The sequence below is a fragment of the Ciona robusta genome, chromosome 3 (genome assembly GCF_009617815.1).
Source record: "Ciona robusta chromosome 3, ASM961781v2".
Taxonomy (NCBI): domain Eukaryota; kingdom Metazoa; phylum Chordata; class Ascidiacea; order Phlebobranchia; family Cionidae; genus Ciona; species Ciona robusta.
The window spans coordinates 1,693,181-1,709,882 of record NC_143237.1 but is presented as its reverse complement, the minus strand read 5'-3'; the positions used below and the strand labels follow the sequence as shown (position 1 = coordinate 1,709,882).

At 35.6% G+C, this 16,702-nt stretch overlaps 5 protein-coding genes and 1 long non-coding RNA gene across 7 annotated transcripts; 4 read left to right on the top strand and 2 right to left on the bottom strand.

Moving 5' to 3' along the window:
- The first annotated feature begins 14 nt into the window (after positions 1–14).
- LOC149737549 (angiotensin-converting enzyme 2-like) lies at positions 15–3,721 on the top strand. The gene is made up of 6 exons (XM_089873799.1): positions 15–174; positions 514–578; positions 915–1,033; positions 1,518–1,628; positions 2,104–2,292; positions 2,646–3,721. The coding sequence occupies exons 1-6, from the start codon at positions 123–125 to the stop codon at positions 2,758–2,760; spliced, it is 651 nt and encodes a 216-aa protein (XP_089729925.1). The 5' UTR covers positions 15–122; the 3' UTR covers positions 2,761–3,721.
- On the bottom strand, positions 2,576–7,059 carry LOC149737548 (uncharacterized). 2 transcript variants are annotated; one of them, XM_089873807.1, is made up of 5 exons: positions 6,895–7,059; positions 6,098–6,316; positions 5,537–5,674; positions 4,169–4,298; positions 2,576–3,817 (listed from the first exon to the last, which is right to left on the bottom strand). In XM_089873807.1, the coding sequence occupies exons 3-5, from the start codon at positions 5,582–5,584 to the stop codon at positions 3,693–3,695; spliced, it is 303 nt and encodes a 100-aa protein (XP_089729933.1). In that variant the 5' UTR covers positions 5,585–5,674; positions 6,098–6,316; positions 6,895–7,059; the 3' UTR covers positions 2,576–3,692. The 2 variants fall into 2 exon arrangements, with proteins under 2 accessions (XP_089729933.1, XP_089729935.1); XM_089873809.1 differs by having other exon boundaries at positions 6,920–7,057.
- On the top strand, positions 5,719–7,692 carry LOC149737547 (uncharacterized). The gene is made up of 4 exons (XM_089873806.1): positions 5,719–6,105; positions 6,195–6,292; positions 6,862–6,984; positions 7,234–7,692. Exons 2-4 carry the CDS (start codon positions 6,195–6,197, stop codon positions 7,334–7,336), a joined length of 324 nt encoding a protein of 107 aa, XP_089729932.1. The 5' UTR covers positions 5,719–6,105; the 3' UTR covers positions 7,337–7,692.
- Positions 7,693–10,589: 2,897 nt separating this feature from the next.
- Positions 10,590–11,878, top strand: LOC149737546 (tRNA-splicing endonuclease subunit Sen34-like). The gene has a single exon (XM_089873795.1). It carries the CDS (start codon positions 10,938–10,940, stop codon positions 11,859–11,861), a length of 924 nt encoding a protein of 307 aa, XP_089729921.1. The 5' UTR covers positions 10,590–10,937; the 3' UTR covers positions 11,862–11,878.
- A 128-nt stretch (positions 11,879–12,006) lies between these two features.
- On the bottom strand, positions 12,007–16,604 carry LOC149737544 (uncharacterized). Its single transcript, XR_016384547.1, has 2 exons — positions 15,895–16,604; positions 12,007–12,336 (listed from the first exon to the last, which is right to left on the bottom strand). It is a non-coding gene; the product is annotated as an uncharacterized LOC149737544 (long non-coding RNA).
- Positions 12,841–14,617, top strand: LOC149737545 (uncharacterized). Its single transcript, XM_089873793.1, has 3 exons — positions 12,841–13,006; positions 13,183–13,443; positions 13,675–14,617. Exons 2-3 carry the CDS (start codon positions 13,257–13,259, stop codon positions 14,508–14,510), a joined length of 1,023 nt encoding a protein of 340 aa, XP_089729919.1. The 5' UTR covers positions 12,841–13,006; positions 13,183–13,256; the 3' UTR covers positions 14,511–14,617.
- Positions 16,605–16,702: the final 98 nt, after the last annotated feature.

Genomic DNA, 16,702 nt, shown 5'->3' with positions numbered 1-16,702 from the left:
GCGGTTACTTTTGTCAGTGTAATGTACAGAAATATGCAATGTCAGTGCGTTTGCAGAATGAGTTACAAACTTTATTCTATCGTTTTAGTGACATGTAATAAGTTGTGTTTTAAACAAGAATAATGTATACGTTGTTGGTAGCGCTTGCGATTCTAGTGGCTTGTGTCACCATGGGTAAGTCCGTTAACTGAGTTATTTGAAGATATGATTTTGTTATTTATTTATGTTTGTCCTGTTTCATACACCTCGCGCCCGCGTCCGAGTTACCACATATTATGTAGATTTTTGGAGAGGATATTTGGGAAGTAAATTATTATTTTTAAATTGGTGACAAACGATTTAGACAACCCATAGGTCACTATTGAAGCGATTGCCCTTAAGTGTCTTGACCCATGTGACAAACAAGCCAACAATGGTAGCAGCATCGAGTCATATATTGGCTGGAGACTGACCACTGTGCCACAGCGACGGTATATAGGTCAGTCCAATTAATCTGGTTGGTTTACATTACAGGCCATGGACTAACATGTACATCCCCGGATGTTAAAATAACAATTAAAATCACAGATCCAACCGAGGTGAGAATATGAAATAAATATATTTCATACAAAATCTGCTTTGAAACTTTTATTGCATATATAGTAGGATGGGGGAAGATGGGACACCTTTTTAATCTATTTTCTCCTCCAATTTGGTAGTAAACAAACAATCATCGATTTTTTATAATACTCTAACCTCACGGCTTCCATAGTTCGTTGTTAATTGTTTAAAACACGATCAGGATATTTGGTTATTATGTGTGAAAGGTGTCCCATCTTCCCCCACCCTACTATATAACCCAACGTATACTTTTATATATAAAATTCCGTAAATTGCCAAATACTTTATCCGTATTGACTCCACTTTTGTTTTAGTTTGACCATGCCGAGAGATATCTCTTTACCGGCGTAATGGCTTACTCGTTCCGTAAATACTGCAGTGTTTTCAATCCAATGGATACAAGATGTACGGATGCTTACAATAACACCATCGAGTAAGAATATTATTTATATGTTAACATATAGCACACCATTGTTGGCGCGTGGCTCCATCAAGATAGAGATTTAAAAAAATAATCCACAAAGTTACATATATAGTACATTGGGGGAAGATGGGACACTTAAGCATATATTGCCACATATTTCCAAAATCAAAATAGATGACGTTTTTGGGGTAATACCACGAACTAGCACTATCATTCCTTTATTAATTGACACCAATTGACTAAAATATAATAAAACACACGAGGAGTTATTTAGCGATCCGCACAACAGGTGAAAAATACTATACATGGTAACTCGTAAGCGGGCACGTGCTGTACGAACACATCACCCGTGACCGATAATAAGTTAGTTACATTACCATTATATCTGCTCGCGTTCGTACATTCTTTTATAAAAATCGGTAGACTATTTTTCCATTGTGTAAGGAGGTCTGAAAATCTTAATTGAAAAACTAATTGTAAAATTTTGTTTCAGCACAGCAGATGTCAACATCAGCCATGTAACCGACAGATTCGCTATGTGTGTCAAAGTTACTTTACCTAGTGGTGTTAGTGCTAACCCGAAATTTATCGAAGACGTCGTAAGGTATGGTGGGAAAGTAACGCAAGAACACAAAAATAACGACATCTTATGCCGTTTATAAAATATTATATAAAATAGTATGGGTAGAATGGATACCGTTAGTACATAATATCGTGTTTTAATAATCAACAACGACCTTTATATATTCGTAAGGATGGGGTTATATAATTCCGTAAACATATACTATGTTTACTACTATAGTACTATACTAAATGGGACGATAAAAAAATAAAATCATGTACCATCTTACTCCAACATACAATAACTATTATTATTCAACTAACAACGGTAAATGGCAGTCGTGAGGAAATGGTTTTACAATTGTTTGAATGTTATTTGTTTACTACCAAATGAGTGAAGAAATTAAAACGGAAAGGTGTCCCAACTCCCCTTCACCCTACTATATATCTCTATAATAGGCCATGTTTCAGCCAGCTAAATCAATATTACTCAATATTACTCACGTATATTCATACAGGACAACCCAACCAAGATTCAACGGAGCTCTGGTGTTGACCGATACCACTCTGTTATTCCAAGGCATTCCACCAACTCTTAAACCTCAAGTGATCCCAGATTTTCCAACTTGGTTGATCCCGTTCATTGTATTTGTGTGCCTTGTGGTGTTGGCTGCAATTGCCATCCTCTCCTACAGTGCATATCAAGCGTGAGTAAACTGGCTGTTACTGAAATGAGTTACTCGTGTGTTATATTGAGAGTTTTATTCTATAGTATATAGATTGGTATAAATAGTTTCGAAAATATGAATAAATAAAATTTAATGCCAGGGCAACGATAGTCGTTATAACACGGCTGTTCAGTTTCGGTCACTTTTGTAAATGAATGTTTTTAAATGGCTGACAAAACCATTGCGTGACCACTGGATTAAAGCTATCGACGTTATATGTCGTACCTAACTTATAAGCGAGCTAACCACTGCTGTGCCACGGTGCCGAACAATATATTTTATTTGAGGTAATATAAGTTCTTAACCTAAAATAAGTATGAGATGTTGTTTAGAAAACACAAGAAACTTGACGAAAAGAACGGAGATAACGAAAGTCTTAACAGCGAAAATCATGCATATGAAGTATATGAAAACGGGAATGGTGCCGGGTCTATTACAATGCTTTAATGTAAACAAACATTTATTCTTAAGTTGCTGTGTTTATCTGTAATATAGTATAGGTTGGGGTATGATGGATACCGTTTGCATATAACATCCAATGTCTCCAAATTCTGTTTTTAATAATTAACAACGGTTCTAGAGTCTTGAAGATACGATTGTATAATTCTGTAATATTCTTTGTTTACTACAATAAAAGAGAATGAAATATAAAGATAAAAGGGACGATAAAGGAGAATGAAAACTTTGACCATCTTACCCCACCCTACTGTGTATATTGACAATATATTCATTTGTTGATGGCAGTAACAACTTTAAACCCTCATCCTCGTTCAAAATTATTATCACGTTTACTTTTGCCAAAAAGGTTTAGTAAAGTTAGAACTAGATACACTTTTTAAGTAATGTAGATATAAAAAATACGATTTCATTGTGCACATGTATAGTACTGTGGGTAAAATGCGATGATGTTAGCACATATTACCCAATATTTCTTAATCATTTTAAACAATTTATAACGCTGTTTTAGAGTCGTGAGAACACGGTAGTTCTATAAATATTTCTTGTTTATTACCGAATGGCTCGGGAAATAGAATGAAAAGATGCTCCATCTTACCCCAACTTAATGCAGTATGTCCAAGAACAAAGTATAGCAAAAGCACGTTTACTTTTTATTTCATTCTGTTAATTTAAAAACTTTTTCCGGTAAATAGTAGGGTGGGAAAGACGGGGCACGACACTTTTAGCACAAAATATTCAGAGGATACGGTTTCATAATTTGAATGTTCTTTGTTTACTACCAAGTGGGGAAAGAAAATAGGATAAAATGTGTCCCATCTTCCCCCACCGTACTATATGTTTATTGATAATTCACTAAAAGGTTAAAACATAATATAAAATTCATGTACAATGATAACATGCACACGTTGTCTTAAAAAATATTAGAAATACATTCGTTCAATATCAGATATTTCAGAATCTTTTGTTTTTTCCGAGTCGTCTTCCATTGGTGATATGTTTAGTAACAAACCATCATTTTGTAACATTGTCTTCGTTAGCCATGGTACTAAAAATAGAACGAACTAGTTAAACATTAAAGCAGACAATATAATATTAAACACTGTTTCGTTGGCCACTAACTTTTATTTGGAAAAAATACTTAAGTAAACTATATTTTTTTCGAGGCTATGGTCAGGCGCTTGGATTGTAGCCGAAGGATATCGGGTTCGAAGCTGATACCATTGACGCGGTAAACGTGTCTAAAACCAGTCATAAAAGTTGCAGCACTTTATATGTGTCTGGGTAACGGGATAATTCTTGCTTAAATCGTAAGTTCAATGGCGTGCTAGGTTGTAGGACTCCACGCACGTAGAATATAGGTTTGCACTTTTTATGATAAGATAGAAATCTTAAATACCTTTTTTATTCATTCTTTCATGACGTCGACGATGGCCCTCGCTGTTACTTAATAGAAATATCATGAACAACAAAACTAAATAGAATCTCTTTAATCGCAAATGCATGTTCGTTGTTCCAGCCCAATATATCTGTATAACTGTATTTTATAAGATTGTAGCTTAAATACTCATTACATGTACTGAAACCTGGCTTTTCAGTTCGAAATTCCTGTTATAGATCCCGTTACTGTTTGATTACACAAGAGATGTCATTAATGCTTTGACAAAACCTACAGTACATATGGCCTGCAACCATATAGTTAAGCTATATAGCTTGTATGCATGGCCAGTAATGGTATTTATCTAAGTATAGAACGTTAACTATCTTGCAGTGTATATGCATATACACGTGCTGCGCTTAAATACTGTGCATCTAACAAGAAAGAAATGAAACAATTAAATATCTTGTTACTGATTGGCGCGTAATTTCCTTTTGCGTGTTCTTAGGGCAAACCGTTGGAAATAAGCTGTTTGCGATGTTTTAATGTCTATATCTCTATGTGTATATATGCATCAGTAGATATATGTATTTATACACGACGTGGCTCTCCTAAGTTAAAACATACGAGCATCTAGCAATTATAGCAATAAACAATACCTTTACATTATAAAAAAGAAATACACAACTAATAATTACGGATTATAGTTCTCTTGTAAGTATAATGTATTTGATATGTTAGTTACTCTGACATGTATACATGCGTTCAGGAAATATGGGGACATGTGTGGTAACGGTATATATCCATCTTGCCCCACATTTTTCTACATTCTTGTGCCGGCGCCGTGGCGTAGTGGTTAGCGCGCCTGCCTCCAACCCAGAAGTAATGGGTTCAAGGCTCGTCGCTGCTACCATTGTGGGCGTATGTGTCCTTGAGCAAGACACTTAACGGCAATTGCTCCAACCCAGTGGTCACTAATGGGTTGTCCAAATTATCAGCCATACATAAAAATGAAAAAAAATCCAAAAAAATAATCACCCACAAAGTAACATACTTGGTAACTCGTAAGCTGGCGCGAGGTGCACACCCGTGTTATAACGACTGTCGTTTTCCGGCCACGCGAGGATAAAGTAAGTTGCATTCATTCATTCATTCTTCTGTGATTTTCCCCAAGCCCAAAACAATATACTATAGGGTGGGGGAAGTTGGGACACATTAGTATTTTATTTTCTCGTCACATTTAGTAGAAAACAAAGATAATTTGAATAATTATACGACTCCTATTGATCGTTAATTATTTAAAACACGATCAGGATATTTGGAATTTAGGCCTATGTGCTAAATGTCTCCCCCCCCCCACACCCTACTTATATGTAGTAACATTCTTACTTTATTTGCCGCTGTTGTTCGCCATAGCAGTATATTTAATGTCGCCATTAATGAGTACTTGGACCTTGTAATAGATTCGTGACCTCAGTTTCATCTGTATTATTTTACTTTCACTTGCGGCTTATACTTCAAGAACTTCTAAAAATAAAACCATTTGTCTTTTAAGAAGTTTTAAACTAAAACTTAAATGATTTAAAATTCCATATGCTGATAAAGTTTCCTGCGGTGGAACATTATCCAAGAAGGTGAAATCCCATTTGTATTGTAGCTGGGGCTCTTAGGGGTGTAGGGTTTCATTTTCGACCAATTCAAAAAATTTTACTCTCCGTTTCCAGCTAACGACATTGTTCCACAATACACAATGCACATATGACGGAAACTAGCAACCTGTTTTGTATTCCTAACGAAAACGGGAAAAAACAGGTTGCTTACGTTTCCGATTCATACAGATATAAAAGGACCGAGAATCTTTTCGCTACACATGATCAATATTGAGAAGCTTCAAGATACAACAGAAAAATATTGACAACTTTACTACAGCTATATCTGCAATAAACTTACAATTCCAGGTAAGAATTTATGAAGTCGGTACTTTGGTGGCGGAAAGTGGATACGTAATTCGTGGAGTGAAACTTGATCATTCTTTCATTATTCACAGATGAGACACTTCTTCACTGCCTTGTCGTTTGTTGTTCTCGCTATGCTGGCCGTTGGATCTACGAAGGGGATTACCCGGCAGATTCGGCCCTCGGACAGGTAATACTCGTGATTCAGCGTTAACTGAATATAAAAGAGTATTAGAGTTAGATAAAAAATAATTCATACTCGCGTATAGCTACCTACAAAAGTGTACCAAAACTAATTACATTATAATTGGTGTATCCCCCACAAAGTTGCACATGTGGTAACACGTAAGCGGACACGAGGTGTGTGAAACAGAACGCCCGTGTTATAACAACTATCGTTGACCCGTCAAGTGAGGATAAATAATTCACATTCATTTATTTATTCATATATATACCAAATTAGCGTATTTTAAAATTCCAGTTTACTTGCTGTTTTAAACCGTTAAAGGAAAATACAACTTAGTAGGGTGGGGAAAGATGGGACACCTTTAGTATATAATATCCAAATATCCTGACCGTGTTATATCCTGAAACAATTCACAACGGTGCATGCGAGTTGTGAATATACAGTTTCATAATTCTTTGACTTTTTTTGCTTACTACCAAATTGGAAGAGAAAATAGAATAAACAGGTGTCCGATCTTCCCCCACCCTACTATATATTATAGATAACAAAATGTATAACACCCACTCTTCAAGGTGTATAAGATTGGGTGATGTAAACCGATTTACCATGAAATGGACGGAGGACGCTTACGTTTGTAAGGGCTTTGTATATAACAGGGCAACGTGTGGACACTGTGTCGACCAATCAGGCGTCAGGTAACTTCATACAGCAATAAATTCATAAAAAACTAATACATTTAAAGCAAGATTCTGTAACAAGATTTAAACAATTTTATAAATGTATCATTACAACTTTAAATTATTAAAAACGATATCCATCTTACCAACAGTAGGGGTAAATATTTTAGTATCTATATATAAACATTATTCTCTGCGAACGTGATTGCAAAGAATAAGTTAGTAATACCAACGTTTTTATTATATATAACATGAATATTTTTACAGATACCGAGCAATACCAAACTACGAAACAATTCGGTCAAGTTACAACGAAAAGGTTTCGATACCTACTTCTTGCTCGTGTTCATTTCAAACTTTATCAATCTGAATCTGGAAATCTAGCTGGGTCCCCATTATAACATAAAATGTTAAAATCATTGTATTTTTATTATATATGTTCAAACTCATACGTAATCGTATACAGTTCTTTTGTTAGCACAAAGTGTAGGCTACTCGTCTTTTAGGGTCGTAGGGATACGGTTCTGTTATTCCGTAAATATTCTTTGTTAACTACCAATTGGGAAGATAAAAAAAGAATACAATAACTAACTTACCCCAACCCACTATGTGTTTCTTGACTTTCTTTTATACGTTTGTGCTAAATTTAAATTTAATAAACACTTTATTGCAACAACTGCTGTTTTACGAGTTATGCCCCATGTCAGAGTTACGCAAATATTATAGTCATATGCAGCATATTATACTCTGACTTAGTCAGATTCAAAATAAAACACAGTTCGGTTACGTATGTACGAGTTTTCTCTGGATTTAGAAGCTTATCGTTGTCTGTAGTATTCTACAGTAATCACATCTTAAGCATGGCCATCTACTTCAATTAATAACAGGTAAAATGAACGTATAAAAATGAATCAGTTGTTTAATAACCACACAATATACAAAACGTCACATTTATATACATGATAACCTGGCATAAAACTCTTGATTTACACTGTTAAACTAAGAAGAATTAAACAAAGGCGTATACTTAATCGGAACAAAACCCTGTACTTTTCGAAACAACAGCACAGCGAGAACTGGCTTGTTTGCAAGAAATGTGCACAAACGTTAGCATAACTCGGAAAGCGCCCAGCACGCCACATGCAATCAGTCTGGCGGCATACGAAGTCTGGAGAAATTGATGATTCGATGTGAATGCGTGCGTGTGGGTTATAAAATGAAATAAGGCAGTTCATTAAACGGTGACCCAGGACCAAACCATTGAATCAAGCACATTAACATTTCGACTAACTCTTTATGCAGTCTACGCAAAATAGTGCATAGAAATAACATACAGCAACATGGGGTAAGATGGTACACCTTTGGCATATTAGAGCCAAATACACTGGTGTGGATTTAAACAGTAAATGTATTTTGTTTACCACCAAATGAGACGAGAAAATGGCGTGGAATGAAAAGGTGTCCCACCCCCTCTCTTATATCATGTACAACCAATATATAACATGCAACACTCCTAATATAAATAAAGAAAAGTAAGCTACAGCTGATGGAAAAAACATATGGTGCAGTAAATAGAAAATTATAACACACCACCGCATGCTTTAACTCCATGACTTTACAATTCTTTATTGTTCTATTCTGTACAAGTAAGGTCCTACGGTGCAGCATGCCAATAGACTTGTTATTATAATTAACGTTGGCCCATTACCGCAACTATCTATCTTGCAATGATACTTTCTTACTATTGAGAAATCTGACAACGTGGAAAGCACTGCACTAGTTCAGAAAACACTATTTAGTTGTTACCTAGTCAAGCAATATCAGCTGCGCTTACGGGTATTGTATCACTGTGTTTCCCTAGTCACAAAGAACAGTACGTTACCCAACTCCAACGTAGTAAAAAGTTCTTGTAGGGGGAAAGACATTTGATCCCTACCATGTCGTTGTGTGGAAAGGACCAAGTAGCAACTTCTCACCGGCGAATCCGTAGGCGGACTGCAAAGTACTTTAACACAATAAGTTATATATCTTTGTTGCGTCTCATGTTTCGATACTACAGCTTCACGGGGTTTACTGCAATCGTCCACCCTTATACACCTTATAGGATCATACCTGCCATGATGTAAACAAGGAAAAGGAACTTCTTGTAATTGGGCTGACACAAAAAAATATCCTGGAGCCGAAAATCGAATATCGACAATTTTGGAGGGTATATAAAAGATGGCCCTACAGACACATGGCCATGTTAGAATTTTAAATATTAAAATACAAGAAGAAATATCTAAGTCACGAAATGGTATCAAGAATGGTAAAGATTTGTATTTTTGATAAGTCTTACATGCTTACAATATAAATAATTATAGGTTGGTAGCATGAACGTTGTCCTTGTGGTGATCTTCTTCTTATCTTCAAGTCTTACGGAGGCGCGGAAATTGAACCTCAACCGGTAATTTATTTAGAAAAATAAAACGTTATGGTATCTTCGCGCAATATAGCGCATTGATGTCTGTGTGTATAGCACTTATACCAAAACATATTTCTTTTTATCATTCCTGTTTTTGTGATTTTAGAATATACCAAATGTATCCAATAACAGATATCATTATTACGAGTTGTACGAAAACGTTTTTATCGTAATTGATAAATAGCCTAAATTGTTATTTTATGCGTTTATGAATTTTAAAAAGCGACGCAATTTTACCTTAGAAAAGTCATGTTTTGCTAACGAGACGTAAAATCACTAAATAATTTGAATATATAGTAGGTGGGGGGAGATAGGAAACCTTTAATTATATTTTCTCTTCTAATTTGGTAGTAAAGATACACCCTTGTTAATTGTTTAAAACACGATGATACTTGGATATTTTGTGTTGGAAGTATCCCGTTTCCCCCCACCCCACTTCACCACAAGTATCATTATTGTTTTCCTAAAGGTGCCGACGTTTATCTCAACCATCAACAGCAACAAGATACGTAACTCCAACACACACATGGGGATTCGCCCAGTACAACTGTGGGGTTTGGGGTGAACTATCCTTAGCCGATTGCCCGAAACAATGTCATTACCCATGCCACCCTAAAGCATCTACAATGCTCCAAGTTCGACCCATCCATTATGAGGTTATGCTGCACAACAAGGCTACAAATACACATCGCCCGATTGAGATACCGGTTGCTTGTGCTTGCTTACCACGCCGGAACAGACGGCTCTTTTACCGTTCGTAATGTTCCTGACACGTTTTATTAATGCTACATTTTGTTATACATTCGTATTACACAAATCGTTATAATTTCGAATAGCAAATAAAAAAAAATATTAAAAGCTTACGTTTAAATTCTGCCACAAACATTATAGCAGCAAACGCTAAAAGCAAAGATACCTAAACGTATGTTTAGGTATATATACTAAAAGGCAATTGCTCGTTGCTCCAAACCAGAGTAGCCGCCTATGGTTAGTCTAAAATAACTGTCATAACCAGAGTCCGTATTGGTCATAATCACCGACAAAGGCACACATGTAGTAAGTTTTAAGCTGGCACGAAATGTATGAAACAGAACACCCGTGTGATACGACTGCGGCTGCCCGTCATGCGAGGGAAAATAAGTTACATTTATCTAGTCCTTGCTCTCTTGATATTTGTTAAAACCAAGAGGGAATTTCCCACCTTAGAAACTTCGAATAAAATTTAATTCAGACTCACAGCTTTTATCAATGTATATATAGGACTAGATTGTTTTAATTAAAATAAATCTATTGTTTAGCTATAGATGAAATTGATGTTTTTTTAAATAATGTTTATTTTTTGTATAACTCGCGTCCTATTATTATTACTTTAGCATAGGAGAAGATAGGTTAAAACAAAATGCAAACTTTTTATTTAGAAATCAAAGGAAATTTTAGGTCAATTTTATTGTTCTGTAATTAAGTGTATAGTATTACTGTAACATTCTCCCATACATAGTGGTTGGATATGGCAGAAGATGGAAGTTGTGAACCTAACATAGAAATATACTATTGTCATGGTAAAGTTCTAATTTGGGACCAAAGTGTTGTTTCTTTTATTCGAAAAAAACACCGGATTGTAGGTAGCAATGTCGGTTGCCTCACAACCAAACCAAGACAGAATGCTCAGTTTGGGTTACCACTGCAGTTGACCAATATAGAGGCAAAATATTTACTAGAGCATTGCAACGCTTGCTTATTGGATTCTTCTGTTTTCCCTCCTTATGTTGATTTAGAAGAAGAAGCAGAAAAGTCCAAGAGGAAACTGCAGGAGCAATATGAAATCCAAACCATCTTGAAACAAAACTTAAAATTGGATGAGATAAAGAATATGAAAGGCCTGATTAAGAATGGTAAAATATCAAAACAAAAACAGCGAAAAATGATAAGTGAAGATAAAGAATTGAACAAACAAGATGGGACAATAACCAAAACCAACTCAGAAGAGGTCTTTAATGAAAAACAGTTCAAACAATTTGCTGAGTCCGAGTTAAAAAAAGTTGAGCGCTATGGGCAAGAACAAACTTGGATAAAAATGGAACATAAAAGTAAATTCTCATCTTTTATGCAGAAAATTGATCATACGAAAATAAAACTCACAGAAGAGGAAAGCAAACTTTATCTGATATTTTGTGACTTGCACAATCAGGGCTATTTTCTAACAGATGGTGTCAAGTTTGGTGGAAACTTTCTTGTGTACCCAGGGGATCCTGGTTTATACCACTCTACTTATATTTTATTACATATTCCTTATGAGAAAGAAATTTCAGCAACTGAATTTGCAACTTTTGGACGATTAGCTAGTAGCGTTAAAAAGACTTTGTTATTAGCGTCAATCGACAAAGAAAATAAAGTTGTTTATTCTTCTATGTCATGGTCTGGTATTGTTTAAAGTTGTATTTAAAACTTTTTAAAGTATTTCTAATTTAAAAATTGCATATTTGCATCGATTTATGGGTACATTTTGCCTACAAAATTATATTATGAAATAAACAATATTCAGTAAACGTTTATTCTATTATCAATTCAAGATAAGCTACAGTTGCTAGAACTTTTATTTAAAAGTTATTAGTTAAGTTTTTGAGAGACATTTTGGATCTTTAACTTTTGGTATGCTGCAGTTGTTAGTAATACTGGCACAAGTAACAAAAAGCTTTATATTTTTTTTGAAGTGTACAATAGAAAAACGTGAAGTAGCACTCGTGCTAAACTTATACAGTATTTTCCGGTGTTATCACAACACACGAACCAACCTGTTATGGCAGCAAGTACCATCATATGGTATTCAACCAGGCGCACGGCGCATGACACATTGTATAGTTCACTCGTATTGGTACAGTAACAACAGCATGACATTATGTAAAAACCTACACAAGGAATATTATTAAATAAGTATCATTTTACTATGCAAAATGTAAACAATATTCTGAAGTCGAAACGTACACGTTTGTCCTATAATGGAAGTATCACATTTATTACTCATTAAGCCTTTTACATTATTCTAAAGTTCTAAACATAGCCTCGGATTAAACGTTGTGAAAGTACACGACCAATAACAACATATAGAAGTTTCACGCCCCCAGCCATTCCCGCGTACCATTGTGACGTCACAGTGATCACGCGTCCCTTGCGTGATTTTCGCTGATATTGCATCAGCCGAAACTAAAGGGGAATTATCCTTACTTAGTTGTGAGACAGTAAATAGATCACTAAAAAGTTTAAATTGTTGATTTAAACTACAGAATATTTAATCTCCTAAGCTTTAATTATCTTTGTTATTTAGTAAAATTAAATTTTAAGACTTATGTAAAGTCGTATGCTTGAACTAATCAGATAATGTATAACGCGGATGAATATATCTATATATGACGTAGGACCAACGTCGATTTGTGTGCTAGGCTCAGGATTCAACATTCATTTCATATCTAACAGGTTAAGAGCGTCAGTATATTTTATTTTCTGAAATTAGGGCCAAAGATGGCTCACTAACTGCGACAAGATGACTGCGTTTGTTCTACAACCGTGCGCCAGCATGGAGTAAGTAACCGTTTTTATTTTGTACTTATTTATGTTTTATTATTGCCTTATTTTCAATTTCTTAAATGTCAAATTATCAAAATTTTGATGTACATTTTAAAAACCTATAATGATATTTTTTAATGTACATTTTAAAACCTATAAAATGGTATTTATTTCTGTATTTTTTGTCACAGATCTTTGCACTATGGATCACCCACTCGAGAATCGTCAATTAGCCATTTATTAGGCATATCATCTTTACAACATCATGTTGGGTTCAATGTACGAATCAGAGGACATTCCCCTGTTCGGGGGGAACTTGCTGGGGGATGGGTCCCTGGGCACGGGACATGAGGAGCTTGTTGAGAAATTGGTGGGGGGGTCCACCATGTACCCGCAAACAGCGCCAAGTAGTGGTGTGTGTTACCAGGAAAATCCACTGAATGATACAGCAGGTAAAAACATAAATAGCCGGGTCATATTTAATTGAATATACCATTTTTCATCATGAAATATTGCCAAATAGCAGAGGAATCGGTTAAATAAAAGTTTTCTATACAAGGGGTCCAAAAAAGTCTATATTCATTACATAACTCCTGGTTGTAGAAATTACAGAATGCTTTTATTGAATAAATAATGTGCTATAAGTTTTTAAAGAAACACATTTTTATAAAACTTTTTTGCAGGGTTATCATTGGGGTCTGAATGGATGACAGATAACATAGATCTTAGTCTTCTTGATGATCTGCTGGATTCTGGTTTCCTTGGAAACCAAGAGGAGCTGAAAAATAATGCATATTATGCATGTCAGCCAATTTCCCCAGCCAGCAGTTTCGACTCTGGAGTTGCTTCACCAGGAAGTTCGTCATATCCAAGCATTGAAAGCCCAGTTTCAAACTACAGTGGGTCCGATTCTTACATTGACACACCACTCGAACAATTATCGCCTTTACCAGCGAACACAGCTGTAAATACGCTTTCCACCGAACAGAATGCTTTCCCAGATTTCGGTATCGATGGAGATTTGCTTTTAGAGGAACTTGGTATTAAAGTTATTGAAGATAATAATTGTGAATCTTCATTTCCGAGCTTACAGGTCCATGAAGTTCAACCTGCTACTACCACAGCGAACACTATTAACTGTAGTTCAGAGTTAAGTTTCTTGCTCAGCACAACCAATGCACAGCCTACACATCAAACACCACCGGTGCCACAAGTTAGCCAAGTAAACTACATTCCAGTAAAAACCTCTCCACCCCCTCCCAAATCAAGGGGAGGTAGAAAAAGCAAAGTCACTACTACTGTTGAGAGAAAACAACGAAAACGTGACCAAAACAAAAATGCTGCTACGAGGTACCGGGAAAGAAAACGTCTGGAGTTTTCAAAACAGGAATCCGAGCAAAGAGTTTTGGAGGAAAAGAATAAATCATTGCACGATAATGTTAACCGTGTGACCAGGGAAATTGAGTATCTGAAAGAATTAATGATAGAGGTCTACAAAATCAAAGGGTTAATAAAATAAACCGTTCGTTAAAAAATAATTTATTTTTGTTGTATATTAAATTCTCGTCTCTTTTTCTGGTTGAACTTGTTCGTTGTATAGTTTTGTAATAAACGTTGTGGCATCAATTTGGTTTTGTGTTGGATAAGTTTTATAAAGAAACTTTAGCTATTGAGACAGTAGTTTAGGTGTGTCACATATTCCATTTTCTTGTCTCATTTGGTCCACATGTGTCTTAGATGTGTAAAATTATGAATCACGGTCGCGAAACATTTATTACTACTATAATTAGTAGGGTGGGGGAAGATGGGACACCTTTTCATTTTGTTTCTCTTTCCATTTGGTAGTAAACAAAGAACATTCAAACCGCAACCTTACGACTTCCACAGACCGTTGTTAATTCTTTAAAACACGATCAGGCCACTTGGAAATTATGTGTTAATGATGTCCTATCTCCCCCCACCCTACTATAGTAGAGAGGGGGAAGATGGGACACATTTTTATAATTATGAAATCGTTTCCTCACCACTCTTATAGATTTGTTAAGTATTTAGTAGGGTGGGGAACGATGGGACACCTTTTTCTTTTATTGTTCCATTTGGTAGCAAACAAGTAAGATTCAAAAAATTATAAAACTGTATCCTCACGACTCTCATAGACCATTGTTAATTGTTTTATACATAATCAGGATATTTGGACATTATGTGCTAAAGGTGTCCCGTTTTACCTCACAATACCATACATACGATTAGGTGTGTTGATAAAACTCATGGTGGGGGCATTTATATCGTACACAATGTTCTGCGCCCACCAGCGATTGATTCGAATTAAAGCTTATTTCTTCTCATAAGTAAAAACATTATTATTAAATGATTTACATATTATTCCAACACTACTAGTTGTAAGGTTTTTAAAAGTGTTTATTTTTTAAATTGGTTATTGCCGTTCAATATTCGACGAAAAACAACTTGCTCATAGGTTATACAGAAATGGCCGCACTGTCCGTGACGTCACAGACTAGAACGCCTCTATTGGACGATTGCGAGAGGTGTGTCGACGGTGTGGATGTGGGTCGATTGCATAGCGAACTTAAGTATTTAAGTTCGCTATGGTCGATTGTTAAAAAAATCCAAGTAAAGGCGTTTGTACGGTTTTTGTTTGTCGATATTTTTCGCAACATAATTTCAACATGGTTCACGCTAGAGTTACCGGGAAAATCGCGTTTTTTTGCATAAAACATTAAACAAATATACTAGCGATTTTCAAGTCGCTTTTTGTTTTGCTTGCAGTTAATCCTTTTTTTTCTAGTGGCTGTCGGTTTGTACAATAACCTACTAGTGATCAGTGAATTAAACTAAAGCAAGCGTGTTTATACGATAATTATTTTATCCAAGGACACACGTACCTACACTGTCTGGTAACAACATAAGCTTCCAAACGTGTTTCCTTTAGTTGAATAGCCAGCTCGATAACCAATGCGCTTCGACCGTGCCTATCATCAGCCAACACCGTCTAAAATTTGCCATCATTTTTTCCTTACATCAGTGGAGAAATGGTACAGTTCCGATGGATATGTACTTGCAATCTTAGAGGTCTTGTTATTTACTATATATGTATGGATTTGCTCATTGAAATATTATAAGATGGTTACCGACAGCTAATAATATCTCAGATTTCCTATTGTGCTTTTAACAAATAACAATGCTATTTTAGAGTGGTGAGGAAATGGTTTATAACGAAAACTTGGACCATCTTAACGTATATAGAGCGGTGGGGAAAGATGAGACACCTTTTCATTTTCTCGTCCCATTTCATAGTAAACAAAGAACATTCAGAGAATTATAAAACAGTACCCTCACGACTCTTATAGACCGTTGTTAATTGTTTAAAACACAATCAGGATATTGGATATTATGTGCTAGAGGTGTCCCATCTCCCCCACCCTACTATATTTATATATGAATAAAGTTTAAAATCGCAATAAAATCATTGGTCGTGTATAGGATGTCATAAATTTGTTGTCCTTTGTAATTCATGTAACTTGTAATTGCTGTAGTTTTCTTTACGACTTACCGGAGGAGCGTCGTTATAAGCGGCGGGAAGTTCTTTCAACGGTGGCAACACCCGTTATGGGACAGTGGTCGCTTGTTTGGGAACGATAAAACCAAACGATTCACGAGAAAGCAAATTAACGACATGTTTATTTGCTTGGC